Raw genomic sequence first — 21522 nt, 5'->3', positions numbered from 1 at the left:
ATAGGCTCCTGGCATATGATCCAGTTAACTCACCCTTTGAGTGTGTCTGCTCCTGACCTGCGTTCTTCGCCAGTAGTGAAAGGGATGTGCAGATTTGCACATGAAACAGCTCTCTGGAGGGTCCCCGGGGGAGACTTCACCCCACTGCTGCTGGGATTCTCCTGAAGACTGTCTCGTTGCAAGCTGCCAGCCGTTGAATGCAGCACCATCCTTATCTCCTGGCTGGCTCACCAAATTTTGTTTCCAGGCAAAACAGAGGGTCACGCTGCTATTTCTCATGGCCCAATAATGAGATGCAGATGAACTGGGGAGGAGGAGAGTTTTTATTTCTGTAATCGGTTACAGGGAGAAGGCCTGGAAATTATCGCCAGACCAACTCAAAATTACAAAGTTTTTCAGAGCTTATATACCTTCTAAGCTACATGTCTACATGTAAGTGGCGTGCATTCATCTAAAGACATAAGTGATTAACTTATTTTGATCTATAACTAAGGTCTGAACCCAGAAGACCTACTCCTGGAGTCTCAGTAAGCTTACTTCATCTAAATGGGTCTAAGTGCTGGGGTGGTTACCCTTATCTTGTCTCCTGCTAAATCACGGAGGTTTGGGGAGTTCCTTCATATGCCCAGTAAACTTGTTTGTGGAGGCCTGGGGAATTTCTTCAGACCCCCAATAAAACTTGTTTAATCCTAAATGGGTCCTCTTAAGAATTCCTTTGTTATTTTGTCACGCTTTAAGTTTTGCCAGGAAAGGTCTAATCAAAACTCTTGGTGGGCTTTTGTTACATTATGACCTTTGTATAGGCACTGGATTTTTTTAGCTTTTAATATTTAACTTAACCAGTTGCAGTCTGTAATCCACGAACTGAAACAGGGCTTCTCTTCCACTGCAGCTGGCGTATCTTGTTGTGTTTATGAGTCTGACAGACAAACATATCTGAAGTAGATCTCATATGCTGATCTGTGAGGGAGATAAGCCCCTTGTTTTGCTTGACTGGAAACAAGCAGGTGACAGGGATACTCTATCTAGAAATAAAAAGAAGGGCTGTGAGATAAAAATGTGATGGAGGCCTGTGTTTGTGAAACCTGGCCTGCCACAACAGTACCTGGCACATAGCCGTTGTTCAATGTAGAAACTATTACAGTAGAAACTACTACACACTGGACAACTGTTCTGAGTGTATTACATGTTACTGCATTTAATACTAAATGGAAAACACAATACTATGGTGCTCTAGGGAAATGATTTCCTGTGTTAGACGTATCTATCATCTATCTATCTATCAATCATTTTTGTCTGAGGCTTGCCTTCTCACTGACCTATGGGTGTGTAAACTGGGCTTGTGAGGAGGCTTGTATTTCTCACTTTGTAGGAAGGGGAACAGGATCGAAAGGAGACAGAGACTGAGAAGAAGAATGAATGTCCATGTTAAGGCTATTTGGGCTTCCATGCTGAAAATACCAGAAAGGGCCAACTTGTGAGGGTAATTGAACTCACAGGGCACACTTCCTCTTTCCCCATTTCTCCACTAAGTTTGAGATATTCCTCCATCTCATGAGTTGGGAGCTATGCAATAGCCATCCTGTTCCTACCAATTCCAGCTAACCTGCTTTCGTATTTGTCCTCAGCAGTTTTTAAGAGAAGCAACACATTGTAGGGGTTACTTAGATGGAAAGGGAATTGGTAAGGCAGGCAGAAGGAAAGCCAGTAAGTCCTGCAAGAGCCAAGTAATCACTCCAGGCATTTATTTTAATATCTGGCACCTTTCTCCCTCTTCAAGCACACTGCTTTTTAATACCTCAACACAAGGCAGCTGGAAGGATATAAAAGCTCAAAGAAGAGCAGTAGTGTCCCTGAGGCCACACAGGGCTCAGTGTGAAAAAATGGGAACCTAATGGAGATAGGCTCCATTCTGCCTGATCTCCATTTAGCCTGGACATGTTATGGGTGGCTGATAATAGGTACTGGGAATGGGGTGGTTATGGTAAATGTAGGAACATAATTGATCCACATCATTTTGGTTTCTAACTTGCTTTCCTTTTAAACGCTGGGAACTGGCTCATTTTCTCAACTACAGTGGATAAGGTGGGAGGGGGGTGTTGGAATTTTAGCCCATGTCTGGGGGTGTGGCTGGCAACTGACAGAATGGCTAGGGGCCGTAATTCCAGAATAAAATACTGCATTCAACACTTATCCTTCCCATTCCCTATTCCACCACTTCCTGTGCCAGATAGCTTCTAGGCAACCAGGAGAAATAAAATCCAGAATGGCTGAAGGAGGGTAAAATGGGCATTTTATTACACACAGTAGCATAAATGGGACAATAATAAAATCTGGAGCATCTCTGTACCAATTCTCCAATTAATAGCTGCTCAACCTAAATATCTTTTTCTCAGTCCTGGGTGAGAAATGGGATCTCATGTAAAGGAAACCTGGGGTCCAGTCCAGTCCTATTGAATGCTATTTAGTCTCAGTAAAGAAATGTCTGAGGGCCAAAGCCATTTGGGAGGTCTCCTTGGGGATAGAGAGGTCATCCTAAATAGGTCCATCAGAAAAGCTAGGAATCTCTCAGGCCCATAAGGCAATAAAGGCCATGAAGGCAAAACCAGCGGCTACACAGCTCCACTTAGCTAGAGGGGCCTCAGGACTAGCTAGCTCCCGTGGAAGAATTTCTAGGAAGGTGACATACAGGAAGGTGCCAGCTGCCACACCCTCTAACACAGCCTGGGCTAAGCCCCGCCCTCCTTCAGAGTCCCTTTCAGTCACAGCCAGCCCCACGGCTAGGCCCAGGGGGGACATGAGAGCTAATAATAGTATGGAGAACACTGCCCATCGTGACCTGGTACCTAACTGCACTAGCCGCATTCCTACACCAAACACCACAAGCCCCTTATGAGCCAGGACAGCAAGGCAGAGCTGCACGGTAGCTGCTACTGTCGGCTGCAGCCCCACAGCTAGCCCTTCAAACACTGAATGAAAGGAGAGTGAGAGCAAGAGGACAAGGGCTCGGAGGGGACTCTTTGAGGGTGAGGGTAAATGTCCATGGCTGTGGAGTTCGAAGATATGAGCCCCACCCCATTCTTCCTCCTGCACTGTTGATCCTCTAGCAGCCCCAGGACAGCACTGCAATGCCAGCGACTCCAAAAAGAAGATAAAAAAGAAGCCCAGGGAGATGATGAGCTCTCCATAAGGATACTCCATCTAGAAACAAAAAGAAGGACTGTGAGATGAAAAGAAAGGGTAGGCAATGCATTGGATGGACATGGAATTGGGAGATTGAAGAGAATGAGAAAATGTGGTAACAGAACACAAAAAAGGGTAGGGGAATGAAGCCAAGAGTAGACATGGACGTGTAACAACAAGAATGCCAGAGTGGGCTGGACACAGTGGCTCACACCTGTAATCCTAGCACTTTGGGAGACTGAGGTGGGCGGATCACTTGTGGTCAGGAGATTGAGACCAGCCTGGCCAACATGATGAAACTCCGTTTCTACTGAAAATACAAAAACTAGCCAGGCGTGGTGGCACGTGCCTGTAATCCCAGCTACTCAGGAGGCTGAGGCAGGAGAATCACTAGAACTCAGAAGGTGGATGTCGCAGTGAGCTGAGATTGTGTTACTGCACTCCAGTCTGGGTGACAGAGAGATTTCATCTCAACAAACAAACGAAAAACAACAGCAACAAAAGACTGCCAGAAGGACTAAGGGACACAATCTCAAAAGAGTTAAAAATACGGGAAAATGATGTGAGGTATATCAGAGGATCCAGGGAAAGAATGAAAGAGTAAAACAAGAGCTTTCCCTGGGCATCTATAAACTCAAAAGGATTGGGTCTGCTCCTCTTTTCCTCTACAATGTCTGAGCTAGGGAGCAGAAGGGATTCTTGGTACTCCTCATGCATTCCTCTCAAAAGGGTCTGGGTATGAAAGGCCTCTCTGGTTTTCCTCACCCCCCAGATAGGGGATGGTGGGAGGTACTTACATGAGGCGAATCAGCATCACCAGAAGAATTTCTCTCACTTGTTGATCTGTTCTAAGGAGAAAGCAGCAGAAATTGAAGTGGGATGGAGCAGCGCAGCTTCCTGTCCTGTCCCTTCCGCAATTCTGTTTTCCTTAAAGCCTAATCTGACTTGCTTTCACCATCCCACACAAGAGCTGTCATTTTCCCTGTTGTTCCACCCATGTCCTTGGCTCCGTCACTTTCCCACTCTCTTTCCTTTGTCCTGTTTATCCTTTTGGCCTCATAGACCTGCGGCTTGAAATCTCTGCTCTCACCTGCACCACGAACTTCTGAATCTGTGATTCAATTTCCTCCAGGGCTTCAGCAGTCATATGCATGAACCCTGCTCCCAGGAAAACACCAGCAGAAATACAGCCCAGGAGTCTGAGGACTCGCCGGTGATGACCTAATAAAAAGCAGAAGTTAAACCCACTTGGCACTGAGGAGACAGACAAAGGTGAGTAAAGAGCAGCAGGTAGCACTCAATATCCCAAGGTTGGGGGTGGTGAGAGAATCAGAGCGAGGTGTCAGGACAGGGTTGAGGTGAGACTCAGGCTATGGAACAAAGATGGGATAGGGCTATACCTCTGGCTGCATCAATCTGGAACCATTTGAAGCAGATGGGAGTAAGGCCACAGCCCAGAGTGAGAGCCAACAGGGCAAACAGGCAGCCAAGTTTTATTCCTAGTAGTTGCTCCATCTCGGGGGTGTAGGGTAAGTCCAGAAGTCAGAATGACAAGGGAGCTGCAATCTTTGGAGCAGGCGTGGTATCTTAGGTGGTCAACACTGGAGTGTCCACTCTCGTGAGTTTCAGGAGGCTGTTGGTATCTTCTTTCTGTGTTGCTTCTGCTTGTGCAGCATTGCAGAGCTGACAGATCCTGCTCCAGCTTCTAGCCCTCCTGCTGCATGGAGGCCCCTCCCCTGGTTCACGCCTTCCTGAGCTTGGAAACCAGAAACTCCAGACTCCTGCCAGGCACAGCCCAGTGGCGTCTTCTCCTCCTCTTCAATGGCATGACTAATCCAAGAGCTATGGAGAGTCTTAGTTCATGTGCTTGGGGTTGCTCTAATCCAAAATAGGAAAGTCTATGGTAGCTGCTTCCCAGCTATTTTGTACTGGGGACAATCTGGTCCTGTCTCACTCTGGACATTTGATCTAAGCCTTCCATACCCTCTCCACCCCATCCCAAGTCTTACAGGTTGCAATGCTGATACTTGAACCACTCGCTTTCAGAGGAGATTTGGGGCCACCTGGAGGTAAAGAGGTGGGGCTGAGAGGTGGTGCTGGTGCTACTCTGTGGGAACTAGTACATGAGGGAACTACCCTTTCCTGTAACCCCAGAAAAATAGCTGCAGGCATGGAAATGTCTAGTGGTAAGTTGATTTGTTTTTTTTCTTTCTCTTTTGATTGGGACCAGTGTTGAGAGGAATGAGTTGAGATTTCTGGTATTACATTTATACTGTTACAACTTCTGACTGTGCCTGTTTCCTGGTAAGAACTGGAAAAAAAGACATTTCAGTTTTAAGACAACAAGCTGCTCTAGCCCTGAAACAGCAAGGCCTAGGGGAAAACAGAAATTAACTGAATAAACGGGAGGATTCTACCTGGATATAGAGGGGTGGGGGTAGAAGATTCAGTTCTGATGGGAATCACTCTTGATGGAAATGTATGGGGCATTTCCCACACATACTCTAGGGTAGTTGAGGGACCCTGGGAAAGACAGAAGGGAAGGCGGTAGTGAAAGAGGCCAGGCAGCTGCTGATTCCTCTATTCAGGTGGCCCACATAACAACCCTGAGACCTGCTGAGCCAGTTCTCAGAGCTCTGGAGGCAGCTTTCCTAGCTACTCCAGATTACCTTCCTAGGGAAGTCCTGGCCTCTGGTAGAAGCAGTATTCTTGTAGTGTTACTGGATGATTTTTACAGTGTTACTGGTCCCGCTGCTTGTTCTTGTGATCCAATAATGAGATACGGACAGACTGGGAAAGAAGGGAGTTTATTTCTGCAACTGATTACAGGGAGGTCGGAGTAGCACACCAGACTAACTCAAAGTTACAAGTTTTTCTTTAGCTTTTACATACAATTCAAGCTCTGTGACTACCTGCGGGAATGTTTCCTAATTAATCTAAACTAGGGGTCTGCAGATAAAAGTTTTTGTTTTTGTTTTAGAAACAAAGCAATAAATGATTTGATTTAGAAATAAAACCATTCCCATTATTGCAGCATTATCATCAGTCATTGAATGCTAAAGCTGTTTATGCTTCTTTTTCCCTGGGATGTCTGAACCTGGCAACTTTTCTTCCTATTCTTCTATGTTCTTAGCAAACCCACATCAAGGGTGTCTGTTCGCGTTTGAAATTCATCAGCATCGGAAAGAGCAAACATGTTGGCAGTATCTAGAAAACCATCAACATGAGCATGGGGCAGTTCATTTCGCTTTGCAGCTGATCCCACCATAGTGAGTACTTGCAGATATTTCTTAATCTTAAGTTGGTCCTGGTATGGGTTGTATGTGCAGGAATGCTTTATCACTCAACTAGATCTGAGGTAGAGAAAGTACAGGTGGGGCTTTAAGGGGCTTGCTTTTTTTTGTATTCCAGCCTTCATACTCAGGCACCAGGTTCCCCCAATTCATTATACATTTTTCTTGCTTCTGCTTTTATGTTTAACTTGTACATTCATCATTATAGCAAAGGGCTTATAGAAATCTGGTTTTTCTACTTCTGCTTTAATGATCAGCTTACACATTCATCATTACAGCGAAGAGCTTATGGAGATCTGAACTGCCACAATAGGAGAAGGCGAGCTTGAGATTTGTGTGGGAAGCTTGGCATCAAAAATCTGAGGAAGCTCTTCATTACAGGATAGACCAGGATAATTAACTATACCTTTTACTTTTTTTTTTTTTTTTTTTAAAGAGAGGAGATCTTGCTCTGTCACCTAGGCTGGAGTGCAGTGGTACAATCACAGCTCACTGCAGCCTTAACACCTGGGCTCAAATGATCCTCTTGCCTCAGCTTCCTGAGTGACTGGAAATGCAGGCACATGCCACTGTGCCCAGCTTCTACACTTTTTAAGAATCACAAAATCCACTTCCATTCTTTAAAAATTTATTATTTATTATTAAAAATCTCAAACAAACACAGACATATGGGGATACCAGCAGTCCCCTCCTGGATACCAGGTAGTGTCAGCCCTGGCAGGCATGATAGAAGAAAATACTTGTTAGACATCCTTGTCAACTCTCAGAGGGATCTTGAGCAGTGGATGGAGGAAACGCAGACGGAGTAAGCACAGGTAAAAGATCTCCCCAGGAGCTGACACGGGCACAACGATACAAATCCCTATGGAAATGAGACGTTAATGTGGGCTGCAGGTTCTTGCCACATCCCACTAATTTTGGTCACACCCCCTATACCTGCCATGCCGGCGGGCTGTGATCACAGCATGCTGCATATGCCCATCTGGACAGCACAAGTGACAATGCACATGGCGAGGTCGTCTAAGGACAGGCTGAGTGATACGGGGCCAGCGATTAGCCTCCTCTGGAGACCCCCGAGCAAGGATCACCATAGAGAACTTTTCTTCCTTTGGTTTCTTGTTCTAAGATAAGGAACATAGAGACTGTTTAGAAGAAAAACATATGGGAAAAAAGTTTGTCAAGCCCCTTCTTCCCCATTCCTGCAGTCCTTTTTTACAATGTGTAAATCATATACATGTAGGCCCTAAAGTCTCTAGGCTATTCTGTGAATTATCCAATGCCTCCTAACTCTGACTCTTTTTCTTCCTGTTTTTTCCAAGATGTTTGCTTCCTGCTGCAATATCCCCAGGTACCTACCCAGCGGAAGGGGATGGGATGGTACGCCTGTGAGAAGCTACACGCCAGTGGCCTAGAGGTTGTCAACTGGGGACAAGGGAGTTCATGGGGACACTGTGAACACATAAAAAAGTGAGGTAAGACAAAAGAGCCATCAATCACAAAACTTAAAAACTAAGAATAATAGAGTCAAAAGGGGCCAGGGAGAATGGAGGACAGGAACAGTGGGTAGGAAGAGCCAGGAGAATCATTAGGTAGGAACTGGATAGGAACACAAAGTAGTGGAGAGTGGCTTAGCTTTACCATCTTACTTTTTCTGGCCACACCTGAGTTCAGATCTGTGTGGTGGGACAGGTAGAAGTAATACTTACCGGGGCAAAGACAAAACTAGGTCGAGGGTCCAAAGGTGACTTCTCTTTTCCCTGAAATCAAAGGAAATAAAAGAAATAAAGCTGGGCCAGGTGTCTATTTTCATAACTCAATCTCTGCAGTCAGTAAACTGAGGACTCCTTTAACATTCAATTCTAATAACGATTAACTACGTCCTTTGAGTTAAGCTGGCTGCATCTTTAATACTCCAAACAAAGAACTTTCTCTTTGCTGCAGGAGAAAGGCAAGAACTTGGCACAAAGTACAGTGCTCTCCCTTGTCAGCAACCTCCACTCTCAAAAAAATCCCACTCCAGGACAATGAAATTTATGATTATACACTGGCTCATACTCTCCCCCAGTGACAAGGTTCTCAGCTCAGCAATGCCCTAGATTAGGAGTCCGCAAACTTTCTTTTAAAAGGCCAGACAGTAGGCAAAATCTATCTCTGTCCCAACTACTCAACTCTGCTGTTTGTAGTGTGAAAGCAGTCACAGACAACAGAGGCACAAATAAGCATGGCTTATATAAAAACAGGTGGCAGGTCGGATTTGATCCACAGGCTCTCATTTGCCAACCACTGCTCTGATTCATAATGACTTTATATGCCCAGTTTCCTGAGAGTCACCCTTGTCAATATATGACAGTCTCTTTAGTTTTCAAAAGAATAACAGTAATTAGTGACATATGCGTGGGGGAGTGAGGGAAGAAGCCTTACCTTAAGGACCAGATCCCTGGCTTCCATGAGAAGTCTGTGCCCAGCTTTTGTTCCATTCTCCACCAGTACCTATTCACAAAAGGGAAAAATATGAAGACTTAAATTACATGAAAGTGTAAATGTCAGTAGCTCTGTAAAAGCATTATAGATGGAAAAGGGGTCCTAAAAAGAAATACGCATTATATATCAGGATGGAGACCCTCAAAGAGGGATAAAGAAACCCATAAAGGAGAAAAATGGTGAAGAATGAAGACAACGAGAGAAGCAAAGGCATGAAATCCATGAAGCTGCTTTAAGACTTAAGGAGAACAAGGAATTTTAACTCACCAGGAAATGACCTGTCTTACGCCATAAGGTTTGAACCACCTCAGTGCGGTCAGCCCTGCTGGGCAGTTCACTTAAGGAAAAGGCTGATACTACTACATCAAACTGCACCTGAGGACCAAGACAAAGAACATGACACACTCAACATCTCTGCATCCCAAGAATATAATAAAGTCCTAGCTGATAAATTTCTTTTATCTTCTGACACTCAGTGCTGGGCTGCAAAGCTCAAGCCATAGTTTTCCATCTGCCACATTCCACATTTAGAATATTCTAAACACTGCCACTTGCCTTGGGTGATACAGGTAGAAACTGTCTGAAAAAGACACCTGGAATATAAGGCTCCCCAGATTCTGAACCACCTGTGGAGAAAAGAAGAGGCAACTTTGAGTGTGTAGGAAGTTAGGTATAAACTGAAGAGATATCCAGATAAGAAACATGGCCCCAAGAATAGGGAAAGTGTCTATCAAAAAGGGCAGGGATGAGCCAGATATGGTGGTGCATGCCTGTAATCCCAGCTACCCCAGAGGATGAAGTGGGAGGATGGCTTGAGGCCAGGAGTTTGAGACCAGCCTGGGTAACAGGTTCTAATTAAAAACAAACAAAAAACAAAACAAAAAAAAAAAACGGCAGGGAGAATATTAGGCCTCTTGTCCTTTGAATCTTACCCAACCCATCCTCAGTCCAGCAGAAACCTCTAATACCGCCCTTTGCTTGACCATAACTTTAAAAGTAAACCAGATTCATCTTAATTTTTACCCTCTTCTCTACTTCCCAGTAAAACACTTTTACTAGTACCCCTTTGCTTTCTGAACTCCCTCAACTTTGGAAATGCTCTTGTACTCACCTTTCAGTAGTTTTTCTGCCAAAGCCAGCATGGCAGTTGATTTGTCCACACACATATATTCACGTAGGCTCTGGCCCCAAATACTGTTAGCAGCCCTAAGATGGCAAAATTATTATAAATCACCAATTCCCATGACCAAGAGTCATCTCTACAAGAGACCCATTTACACCCAACCCCACCCCTGGGAAAAGAGAGTGTTATGTTAAAATAGTTGTCTAGTTAGTAATAAAATAACTAATAGTGTTATTTTCTTGTTTTATTTACAATTGTTTTTAAAAAAAGGTAGACTCAGCTGGGTGCAGGGGCTCATGCTTGTAATCCCAGCACTTTGGGAGGCGGAGGCAGGAGAATCACTTGAACCCGGGAGTGGAGGCTGCAGTGAGCCGAGATCGTGTCACTGCACTCCAGCCTGGGTGACAGAGCGAGACACCATCTCCAAAAAGAGAAAAATAAAGGTAGACTCAAAATACTATTTGTAGGCAAAAAAACTTTGATTGATAATTCCTTTTCTTTTTAATTTTTCTAAACATGCGCCTTTTTTTCACTTGACATTTCTTTAAGTTCTGGCCCCAATCCATATACCTTCTTCTGCCTTGCCCAATCTGATGGAAGAAACATTATAGATTCCCAACTTGCCTATTCTCCCTCTGGTTTTCCAGTCTCTTAATTTTTGAGTGGTGTAAGTATGGCTTTCTAGAGCTAAAATTGACCAAGACAGGGCTGAAAAAAGTTACTCACCAGGTGACAGAACCAGTACCCGAGCCAAAGTCCATCAAAGTTTGTGGCTGAAATGCTGGATTTCGAGCCCGGATCTGAAGAAATATACAACATCCCACAGCAGAGTAATTAGATACTTATTTAGGACCTTGATAAATATGAATTAGGAGCCTATCACAGAGGATGTGAGATGTGAATGCTTTTTGAGATTCAATATAAATACCTTATGGGATAAGAATCTCTTAAAACAGTGATTCTAAACCTTTCTTGGGTCACAGAAAGCTTTCACAGGATAAAGAGAACTTCTTTATTTTGTATTTTTTTAAGAGATGAGGTCTCACTCTGTCACCAGGCTGGAGTACAGTGGAGATCACAGCTCACTGCAGCCTCAAACTGGCTCAAACAATCCTCCTGCCTCAGCCTCCCAAACAGCTGTGACTGCAGGCAGGAGCCCACCATGCCCAGCGGAGATCCTCTTTAAAAAAAAATGCATATGCAATGTCCCAAGAATCCCCATCCTAGAAAACTACTTTATGAATAGGGAACTGATGGTCAAAAAGTTCAGGTTGGAAGTTAAGGGACTTTCACCTCATGGAATGCTCTGGAGACTGCTGCAAAGCCACCATCCAGTCTTGCTGCCATATACACCAGGCTCAGTCCCTCAGTGTAGCTGCCATTAAAATCAGAGAGTCATACATACTAGTAAATAACCTTAATCCCATAGTTACCTTCTAGATTTAGAAAATGACATCTTGGAAAAGGCTCTTCCAGCTCAGGCCTTTCACTCCCCAATACAAAAGGGTCCTGGGGAACCTTACAAACACTAAATTTTCAAACTTCAGGGTTCGAAACTTTGAACTTTAACTTTTTCAAATACTAAATTGATCCTTTTAAGGTCAGGTGATGTAAAAAAAAATACTAAATTGATTGTGTAATTGTACTCCCCCAACTCTCTCTGCCTTTTCTTTCTTGTGCACCTCTTCTAGGCCCCCTTACCTCAGCTCCTGCCAATGGTAGGTAGTTTTACGTAGTGCATGTAGCACTGCTCCACGAAGTTTCTCCTCTGTCTGACATAAGTCTGTGGTGAGAACAAGGACTGGAAGTCAGGACCTAGGGAGAACAGGGCTCAGATCCAATATCAGAATATACTGCCCACCCAGTCCTCCCTGACTCCACCTAAGAAAGTCTTAAAGCTCAAGAGAGACAACAAACCTAGAGAAAAGTTTCAGGCAAGAATTAACAGTAACTACTACCACTAACAGATTGTTTCAAATAGCATTTTGCTTCTAAGAATGATTTATTCAGCTTAATCAATCCTGTTCCACAGGTTTGTTTTGCATTAAAGGAAAGTGTGATAAAAATTTAAAGGGTAAGCTGGGCGTGGTGGCTCACACCTGTAAGCCCAGCACTTTGGGAGGCTGAGGCAGGTGGATCACAAGGTCAGGAGTTCAAGAACAGAACAGCCTGACCAACATGGTGAAACCCTCTCTCTACTAAAAATACAAAAATTAGCCAGGCATGGTGGCGTGCACCTGTAGTCCCAGCTATTTAGGAAGCTGAAGCAGGAGAATCACTTGAAACCAGGAGGCAGAGGTTGTGTTGAGCTGAGATCGTGCCACTGCACTATATAGCCTGGGCAACAGAGCAAGACTGTCTCAAAAAAAAAAAAAAAAAAAATTAAAGGGCACTATTTTTTGGATTTCTTCACTTCTCCAAAATTTAAGGTTTTGATGATCTCCACTTTTCCTATGGAGAGGAAAGAAATTTGAAAATCTAGGTCTCATGACTGTTCAGTTCAGTACTATTGAGCAAGTATCTACTGATCACCTACTATGAGCCAGGTACTGTAAGGTGTGCAGGGAATGCAAGATGAATAAATGGTAATGTTAAGGAGCTCACAATCATGAAACTAACTTGATGAATTATATTTATCCTCTTATCCCAGAAGAGGATTTCAGTACTGGGTAGAGGTCATCCAGGGACTTTATTTTACCTGAATAAAAACTTAGAAGGTCCTAATCCAGTGGACTTGCAGGAAAAAAACAAGTATCTAGATTTTAACAGTATATTGGTGGCCAGGCACGTTGGTTCACGCCTGTAATCCCAGCACTTTGGGAGGCCGAGGTGGGTGGATCACCTGAGGTCAGGAGTTCGAGACTAGCCTGGCCACCATGACGATACCCTGTCTCTACTAAAAATACAAAAGTTAGCCGGGTGTGGTGGTGCACGCCTGTAATCCCAGCTAGTGAAGAGGCTGAGGCAGGAGAATCACTTAAACCCGGGAGGTGGGGGTTGCAGTGAGCCGAGATCGAGCCATTGCACTTCAGCCTGGGCGACAGAGCAAGACTCTGTCTCAAAGCAAAAACAAAAAACAAAACAAACAAAAAACAGTATACTGGGACATTCTAACCTTTACCTAAGCAATCTCTAGAATAATCTACCTTCTTTTAATAAGGCATCATTGTTACAACTGCTGCTCTGGTTAGAAAGTCAAATAAGAGACTTCAGTACCTGTTCGAGAGACTGTAAAATTATTTCTTACTCTTCATTTCTAACCGACATTTCAATCTGGCCTACTTTTTAATTATTAAGTCCTACCTGGGTTTTCCAGAAATTTCTTCTCAAAATGCCTAGCCCGTCTTTGCAACTCCTCTGGCTCCACAGGCAAATGTCTGCTCCAGAGATAACTGGTCAGTGTTTGCACCTGATTCTCCATAGTGGGCCCAGCATTCTCTATGGGCCAAAGATGAAAAGCGGAATCACTTGCATGCAGGTCCAGTCCCGTTTCTTCTCCCTTTCCAGCCGTTACTCACCAAGTAGCAGTAACTGGGCACCGTTAGCCAGTGCCTGTGGCAGCCGCACGTGCGGTAGGTTTAGGATGCCAGGGTGCTGGCGATGAGGCCTCTTCTGCAGGAAATCGGACTTGTTATCTATCTGTGTCACTCCAGGTACTACTGCGGCGAGCGACTGCAGGCAGAGAAAGAAAGGTTGATTTTCTGGCAGAAAGGAAAGTTGCTGGCGCTCGCTAGGGCGGGGGCTGCCAGAAGCGCTCCTCCTCCGCGCGGAGATGTCTCTGCAGATCCAGAGTCTCTCCGTGAGCCGGCAATGTAGGTACTCACCCGGGCCTGGGGAGCTACTCCAAGGCCGGGGCACCATCTTCCTAATATCAGTAGAGACTTCAGTGCCCCCGCCATGGCTCCGGAGGCGAACCGGAAACGGAAATGTAGGTTCCTGTGACCCTCAGTCACAACGCCGCAAGGAGCCGCCTTCGCAGAACGTCCCCCGACAGTTTCAGCCAACCAGAAGAGCGAGTGTTTGCCAGCAGCCAATAAGCAATGGTTATATAAATATCCTTGAGGCGGAAACCGTGTTTGGGCTGGAGGCTGCGTCGGGCTTGGTCACCGGCGCCAGAAATCAAGAGGGTGGGGCGGGACGGGGGCGGGATGGAGTTGGGTGTGAGCGCGCCATTGACTGGCAGAGACTGTTTCTGGGAATACTGACTTCCTGTGTTCTTTGCATTCCTCCGCGGAGAACTCTGAGTCTTGGGTTGTTTCCCTGTGTGAAAAAGGGAGACTGCAGTAACGGAAGGAAGAGAAGAGAAAAATCATATTTAAGAGACTTTAGACAACAGAAATTAATAGTTAAATAATTATTGAATAGTTAATAGTTTGATAAAAAACCTAGTTAATCGGTTTATTTTATTTTATTTTTTTACATTTGTTAATTTCTCTTCAAATGAGACCAGTCTTCTTAGTAAGCTAACATAACACTTACTGAGAACACCTACGTGCTAGGTACTTCAGGGAAAAGGACTGAAACTCGCTTCACAGAAAACTTGGTTCTGACGGGGACCCTTCTGAGTCTGCTGCTAGATCACACTGTTTCCCCCAGGCCTAGGACTTCTACAGATGCTGTCGTGACTACCTGAGGTGCAGAATCTCAGGTGGGTTCAGCCACTCTTGTGACGTGATAATGTAGCACAGGGTAATGTCTCCAGAGTCTGCAGGCCATCAACTCCTTCATTCACCAGAGCATCAGAAGGATAAATGGCATATGCAAGGCCATATCTACTTTCGGAATCTGACAGTGCACAACTGCTACCTCAGTCTCCAAACACTTGAGCTCACCCAGTGTGTGATTTCTGTGGGTTCCTGCCCCCCTAATTTCTGTTACAGGTTTAGGATGTTCTCCCAGCATATCCACTTGACTTGTGTGTGGAACCAGCCAGTTCATCTGGAGGGCTAGACTCCTGGGTCATCAGGCCCTACCACAGGTGGTCCAGGGATCTCAGGTCCCAGCACCCTAATTGGACTGCCCTTCTGTGGTCCTCTCCCTTATTCGACTTCTTCCTCAAATCTGCAGCCCTCACCGACCGCAGCCTGCCAGCTCTCTCAGGGCTCCTCATCTCGGGGTGAGGCGGGGTGAGAAGACATGGGTGGACAAGGGGAGAAGGGCTGCTCTGCCTCTTCCATGCGGAACCGCCTTTCCTGTAGATGAATGCAGGGCCCACTGACACGTCCTAGGCTGACACTTGCCTCTTTTCTAGCTTTTCCTCAGTCCTCCTTTTACCTAGGAATCTTTCCTGGGTGCTCAAAAGGGTCACCACAGTGACCTCTACCCTTCCAGTGAGAATGCTCACATTCATATTAGTGATCCTGTGTGTGCTCTGGGCTGAGGATTCTGCCCTAGAGATATCTGAGGAGTGGAACCATTAAATTGATACCTGTTGATATCTCTCCAGATTATTAACAAGTCCACAACCCAGGCAGTCTCAAAGGTTCTTACTCCTGAAGTTATCCCTCATTTTTTGTGCTAATCTTGCCCAAATGCCAGGGTGCTGGCGATGGGCCTCTTCTTGCCCAAATGCAAAGATAATTCTGAAGATTGGGCCATACTAGATGTGTGTATTGGAAGATCTGCCAAAATTCTACTGTCAGCTAGTCAGAGCTCCTGAGTAAATCTCTCAGCTTCTTGTCCTCAGAATTCTATTCATATAGGTGAGATCATGTCATGGCTCCAAAAGCCACCATCCAAATTATGGGCATTTGCTGCCCATAAACCTTTGTGAAATGATTCCTTGTAGGAAATTTGTCCAAGGGAATCACCAGATCTCACATGCCTTCATAGTAGTTCAACTCCAAAGGCCTATGTAGGGGCTTCACACAACGTTTGTGCTCCACACAATGTTTGCGCTCCAGGATAAGAGAAGGAGAGAAGGGAGAAAGGAATGCAACTTTCACCTCACTGGTAATGTATGAATGGCCTCTTCAAACATGACCTGTCTGGGATTCTGAGTCATTCTAGTTTCCCTGCAGCAGTAGGAGCCATCTTGACTTTATCTCTGAATCTCAGTGTCTGTCTTATTCTGTGCTTGGGTTTTAGTAGGTTATCAGTGTTTGCAGAAGTGACCCTGCCTGATTTGTTGTGGGCTGTGAAGCTCAGTGTCCACCCTTTTCCCTCAGTAGGCCACTTCGAGGACAGATGATGCTCAAGTTTGCTTTTTTCCTCTTGGTCTTATGTCACTTACTGCTTTCTTTTTTTTTTTTTTTTTCTAGTCTATTGTTTTCTTTTAAGACAGGTGACATTCTGTCACCCAGGCTGGAGGGCAGTGGTGAGAACATGGCTCACTGCAGCCACACATCCTAGGTTCAAGCGATTCTCCTACGTCAGCCTCCTGAGTAGCTGGACCACAGATGTATGCCACTGTGCCTGGCTAATTTTTTATTTTTTTCTAGAGATGGAATCTTTTCATGTTGCCCAGGCTGGTCTTGACCTCCTGAGCTTGAGCAATCCTCTGTCCTTGGCCTCCCAAAGTGCTGGGATTATAGGCATAAGCCACTGCGCCTGGCCTTATTCTATTGTTTCCTTTCTCTCCCACCCTCCCACTTCTTTTCTTCCTCCCTTCTTTTATTCTTTCCTTTTTTTCACAACACAAGATCTCTTCTAATGTAAATATTTGATTCGTTATGATTAATTTAAAAAATACTGGGGTGCAAATCAGAATCAATCACATTTTTTTTTCTTACTCTTTGGGAGCTCATTTGACTCTTGAGTGGGAAAGAGGCAGATCCCAGGCAAAGCCTCAGTCTCTTGGCTGGGCAGGGAGAGGCATGAGTCAGATCAACATGATGATTCATCTGAGTCTCAACCATGAAGAAACTCACGGATTGTACAGGGTTGTCTGGTGCAGTCAGCTTCCTTGTGTTGTGACTTGGCTGATTAACTCATATTCAAGGCCAGAACTACTGCTGCTATTGAGACTAATCCAATTACGAAGTATTCTGCTGTGGAGCAGGGATCTGCCAATTGGATCTGATCTCCTTTGGCAAAAATCTATGTTGGAAAAAGCAAGGAGGTTCTGGAGGGATTTTAGATTTTTAAAACTCTGGCTGGGGCAGACCCAGCATGGCTTCCTACAGATACAGGATGGGGGATCACCACAGAGCAATGTTAGTCTTGGCATGGGATGGCATGAAAGGATCGCTGATATCCTCAGAAGATGAGTCCTGGTCACACAGGAGCTTCTTTAGAGGTGCAATGTGAACTCTTAACACATGGATAAAGTATTAGAGGAAAATCCAAGGACTGGACACTCACTGGGAGTCTCGTATATCTCTCCTGAGGGACTGAGACCCTGAAATGGGGACCAGAATGGCCATGGCAGTGAGAGAATGTAGAAGTCTTTCTATTCTCAGTTAATGTTTCTCAAGAAAATCTAAAAATTATCCCATTAAAATGCTCTGTGTTAGGGGCCTCCATTGTCTAACAACTGGGTCAATGGTTTCCAGTTCAGACTCAGGAGAGGAATCCCAAGAAGGAAACTCAGGCTTATCATCTACTTCTCCAAGCCTTCTAGAAATACCATTTCTAATGTACTGGCCTGCAACAGGGACTAATTCAAGACAGAACTTTCCAGAAGGATCTGTCCGTGTTTTTGAGAATCACGGGGAATGGCCAGCACAGCCACCTAGCCTAGGAGACCTGCTATTATGCAGAAAATGAAGAAAAAATGTGAGAAGAAAGGAATGAAGAAAGAGAAGATAAAGAGGAAGGAAAAGACATTTATCTATGATATGGAGTTTATTTTTCATTCTTGAGTTGGTGGAATTCTTTACTGACCATGTCAGGTGTGCCACGCTCTGTGTTAAGGGCTAAAGCTAGGAGAGGAGGAGACCGTGTTATGGGAAGTGGTATTTTTTTTTTCTTGTACAAATCTTGTTCCAAATTTCAAATTTCCATTGTGAATTTGGTAGAGATGTTTTTATTCAAGCTCTGATAGTACTATGGGCATCAGACATCTATGAAATCTTCTACAAGCAAGTTCAACTTCCTCTCCCTCTTTCTTCTTCTTCTTCTTTTTTTTTTTTTTTTTTGAGACAGAGTTTTGCTCTTGTTGCCCAGGCTGTAGTGCAATGGCATGATCTCGGCTCACTGCAACCTCTGCCTCCTGGGTTCAAGCGATTCTCCTGCCTCAGCCTCCCGAGTAGCTGGGTTTACAGGCGTGCGCCACTGTAGCCAGGAATTTTTATTTTTATTTTTGTATTTTTAGTGGAGATGGAGTTTTTCTATACTGGCCAGGCTGGTCTCGAACTCCTGACCTCAGGCAATCCACCTGCCTCGGCCTCCTAAAGTGAGCCACCATGCCTGCCCTCTTTCTTCTTTTTATTCCTGCTCCAGCACGCCAAAGAGCCATGTTATATAAAGGGGGGCCTAAAACCCAAAAGAAATAGAGCAAGGGAGGGCCATTTCAAGGAGGAACCCAGCTTCTTTTTTGTTTTTAGCAACACCCCTGTTTCTCTCTTCATATAAACATTCTCCATCTCATCACACCTCTATGCTGGAAACTTGAGTCTTTGGATTTCTTGCTGTTCAAAATTCTGCAGTGGGTTAAAGCAGTCTGTTCAGTTCCTCCTGAAGTGATTCCACTGCTCCATGTGCATTGGATTTACCTTCTGTAGATTTTAGTCGTGACGTGATTAATGCCTCCATTCCATGTCAACTAACATAAGCCTAAAAAAAACCCACACAGATCTTTATGTAAAATCTGTAAAAGAATGAATATCTACTTTGTCCTCCTTCCACAGGGAACCCAACCCATGTGGGCCCTGGGGCCACAGAATGCTGGCAACTGCTGCTCAAGGACCAGCATGAGGGGGCCAGGGCCAGGGTGCTGCTTTTGGGAATGCTGTACACCTCAGCCATCGTGGCTTTTGTGCTGTATAAGTGTTTCAGATGCAAGGATGGCGGGGGGTCTGCATCTCTCATGGCGGTGCCATAGTACTGAGAGCAAGATACAGTTTCCACTGTCTGTGAAATGAAGATAATAGTTGATTGGCCTCCAACATTATAGAGTAATTTTAAGGATTCAGCGAGGTAAGGGATGTGAAAGGCACGTGGTAAACCGTAAATGAATAATGATCATCACATTTAATTTTCCTACAATCTAATAAAGAGTAGCCATGCTTGAGGTCATCCAGAGCAGCAACTGGTGGAGCTGGACACCCAGCTAGTGTTCATACTACTAAAGTGGGGCCAATGGTGGCACAAGGGGTTGATTGCTGCAACCATGGTGTTTCTAGAATTCAAGACATCAAGTGGTATCGTGGTCTCCTAGGGAAGGAAGCCCTTAAATATGAGTTGATGGTACATTTGGAAAGTAACACCTTCCAGGACAGTATCTTCAGCCCTGACCCTATTATTTATTTGCATTAGAAAATAGAACCAATTGAACCAATTTTGATGTGTGAAACTACCAGAGATAGCTAGTAATGATCCCAGGTAGACATGACAGGCTAGGATGAGTGACTGAATTTAATAATGAAATTTAACAAGGATAGTTTAGTAAATTCTATCATTGGGCCTGAGTACAGCCTGGAAGAAGACATTTCTTAGCAGCAGCGCTTATGAGAGGCACTTAGGCATACCCATTGACTTTTTTGGTGTGATGTGACAACCTACTTCCCAAATCAATGGTAGGAACAAGGTGTTGTGCTTTATCTACTGATCAGAACATTCCTGGAGAATTTTCTTCTCACAGAACTGCCTTAAGAGCACTATATGTTCAGTAAAGCAACCAGAGAAAACTATGCAAAATGAGCCCTGACTGAAAAGATCGAAGATATTAAACCAGAAAAAACTCAGGAAAGGGGGCAAGGGTATGCCCATTGTCTTTAAATTCCTGAGGAACTATCACATTGAAGAGTCATTATTTTGGAAGGCTCTAATCAGCACTATGGAAAGAAGATACATGAAAGACAAATTTTGGCTTTGTGTATGAACTGTCTAACAATGACAGCTCAATCAAACTGGAGAGAGCTGCTCATTCTTGGAGGTGTTTCAGCAGACTGAGTGACCATGTGTGGGAGACGTTGACATATTGCTTCATGTGCTGGGTGAGGAACTAGACTAGAAGTAATTGTGATTCTCTGAGGTAAAAACCCAATAGCTTTCTGTATCTTAAATGATACCCCTCTTCTTACTGGCTTTGGAGACTGAGGTGATGGAGCAGAATAATTTCGCTGCAGTATTGCCCTTTTCTTCTTCCACAACAGGGAAAAGATGAAGCTGCAGTTCTCCAAGAGGAGACAGGCAGGAAGCAACCATTGCAGCTGGAGCAACAGCTGATCCAGACAGAGCAGCACCTGGACAATCTGATGGCCCAACTGGACCCCCTTTTTGAGTGTGTGACTACTTTGGCTGGAGCCCAGTAGGAGCTTCTGAACATGCAGCTATGAACCGTGAAGCTGCTACAAGATAGCAAGCCAGATAAGGGTATGGTGGCTTCAGAACCAGAGACCAGCATACCTTTTCCTGAGGACTTATGTGTAAAGGAAGATGAGGAGGAGGCTGCTGATGGTCAGACCTGGGAGGAGCCCATAAACTGGAGCACAGAGACATGGAAACTAGCTACTTCCTGGCAGGTGGAGCAGGTACTAAGGAGAAGATGCAGCAAGGCTGTGGAAAAGGGCTCCAGTCACAGCCCCAGCTGGGAAGGAGGGACAACAGCTGAGGGTTTAGTAAAACCTTTTTTTTTTTTTTTTAACTTCTGTTAATAGGGTACAAAGTTAAACAAAGTTTGTTCTTGATTAAAAAAAAAGAAGGAATATCTAATGTATAAACAACTCCAACCTAGGTTTCCAAAACCTTGCATTCATTCACATTTGTGCTTCTTTCTACACAACTGTCATTTACATTCCTAGTGCTTGTATTTCACTATGTAAAGTGGGAATTTAATCTTTATAAATGAGGCATTTATGTACTGCGCACTCTACTCCTGAAACTGTGTTAGTCACAGGGTATGTTAAGATACATGAAACGTAGTCTTGGTCCTTAAGTAGCTTATGGAGAAGCAGAGAAACTAAATATGTGATAGAAGCAATAACACTTACATGAACATTGCTTTTTGGGAGCACGGAGATGGAGGAAGTTACTTTGCCCATTGGGTCTAGGAAGGTTTCTACAAGGAGGCTCCACCTGAGCAGGGTCGTGAGGGTGAGCAAGGGTTTGTTGGGTCATTTGGGAAGGGATGGACAGTGCATGCAAAAGGATTGGCATGGGAAAATGCACAGAGATGGGGAAGTGTATCGAAGGTAGGGAAGGCGTGAGTTGTTAGAGGTGTTAAATCACTGGGTCAAATTCTAGGTGAGAAACATTGGAATTAGACCCTTGAACTGTATGTAATCTTCCAACAAAATTAATTCACATATTTGCACTATCTTTTTACATTCTTGTCATCTG

General features: G+C 44.6%; 2 protein-coding genes and 1 long non-coding RNA gene across 5 annotated transcripts; 1 reads left to right on the top strand and 2 right to left on the bottom strand.

Moving 5' to 3' along the window:
* Positions 1-2277: 2277 nt before the first annotated feature.
* Positions 2278-4906, bottom strand: SLC39A2 (solute carrier family 39 member 2). Of its 2 annotated transcripts, none has more exons than XM_045396094.3 (4): positions 4584-4906; positions 4274-4404; positions 3981-4031; positions 2278-3201 (listed from the first exon to the last, which is right to left on the bottom strand). In XM_045396094.3, exons 1-4 carry the CDS (start codon positions 4696-4698, stop codon positions 2569-2571), a joined length of 930 nt encoding a protein of 309 aa, XP_045252029.2. In that variant the 5' UTR covers positions 4699-4906; the 3' UTR covers positions 2278-2568. The 2 variants fall into 2 exon arrangements, with proteins under 2 accessions (XP_045252029.2, XP_005560778.2); XM_005560721.5 differs by having other exon boundaries at positions 3981-4026.
* A 2186-nt stretch (positions 4907-7092) lies between these two features.
* Positions 7093-14002, bottom strand: METTL17 (methyltransferase like 17). Of its 2 annotated transcripts, XM_005560722.4 has the most exons (14): positions 13905-14002; positions 13599-13752; positions 13384-13518; positions 11782-11863; positions 11374-11455; positions 10807-10880; positions 10069-10163; positions 9513-9583; positions 9225-9332; positions 8898-8966; positions 8183-8233; positions 7833-7925; positions 7413-7597; positions 7093-7338 (listed from the first exon to the last, which is right to left on the bottom strand). In XM_005560722.4, exons 1-14 carry the CDS (start codon positions 13977-13979, stop codon positions 7233-7235), a joined length of 1380 nt encoding a protein of 459 aa, XP_005560779.2. In that variant the 5' UTR covers positions 13980-14002; the 3' UTR covers positions 7093-7232. The 2 variants fall into 2 exon arrangements, with proteins under 2 accessions (XP_005560779.2, XP_073852980.1); XM_073996879.1 differs by lacking the exons at positions 11374-11455; positions 11782-11863; positions 13599-13752; positions 13905-14002 and having other exon boundaries at positions 13384-13520.
* Positions 14003-14300: 298 nt separating this feature from the next.
* LOC141407257 (uncharacterized) lies at positions 14301-21043 on the top strand. Its single transcript, XR_012415518.1, has 2 exons — positions 14301-14728; positions 20337-21043. It is a non-coding gene; the product is annotated as an uncharacterized lncRNA (long non-coding RNA).
* The last annotated feature ends 479 nt before the right edge of the window (positions 21044-21522 follow it).

Source organism: Macaca fascicularis, chromosome 7 (assembly GCF_037993035.2).
Source record: "Macaca fascicularis isolate 582-1 chromosome 7, T2T-MFA8v1.1".
In the NCBI taxonomy this organism is placed as follows: domain Eukaryota; kingdom Metazoa; phylum Chordata; class Mammalia; order Primates; family Cercopithecidae; genus Macaca; species Macaca fascicularis.
This window is presented reverse-complemented; position numbering and strand designations above follow the sequence as displayed.

Bases quoted from the DNA above. Each gene is read 5' to 3' on its own strand.
- METTL17 (XM_005560722.4), bottom strand. From the start codon at position 13,979: ATGGCGGGGGCACTGAAGTCTCTACTGATATTAGGAAGATGGTGCCCC. The intron at 11,864-13,383 runs GTAGGACTTAAT...TTCTCACCACAG, and splicing joins GAAATTTCTGGAAAACCCAG to ACTTATGTCAGACAGAGGAG. The intron at 10,164-10,806 runs GTGAGTAACTTT...TTGCCATCTTAG, and splicing joins GGTACTGGTTCTGTCACCTG to GGCTGCTAACAGTATTTGGG.
- SLC39A2 (XM_045396094.3), bottom strand. From the start codon at position 4,698: ATGGAGCAACTACTAGGAATAAAACTTGGCTGCCTGTTTGCCCTGTTG. The intron at 4,405-4,583 runs GTATAGCCCTAT...GCTTTTTATTAG, and splicing joins CCAGATTGATGCAGCCAGAG to GTCATCACCGGCGAGTCCTC. The intron at 4,032-4,273 runs GTGAGAGCAGAG...CTTTCTCCTTAG, and splicing joins TTCAGAAGTTCGTGGTGCAG to AACAGATCAACAAGTGAGAG.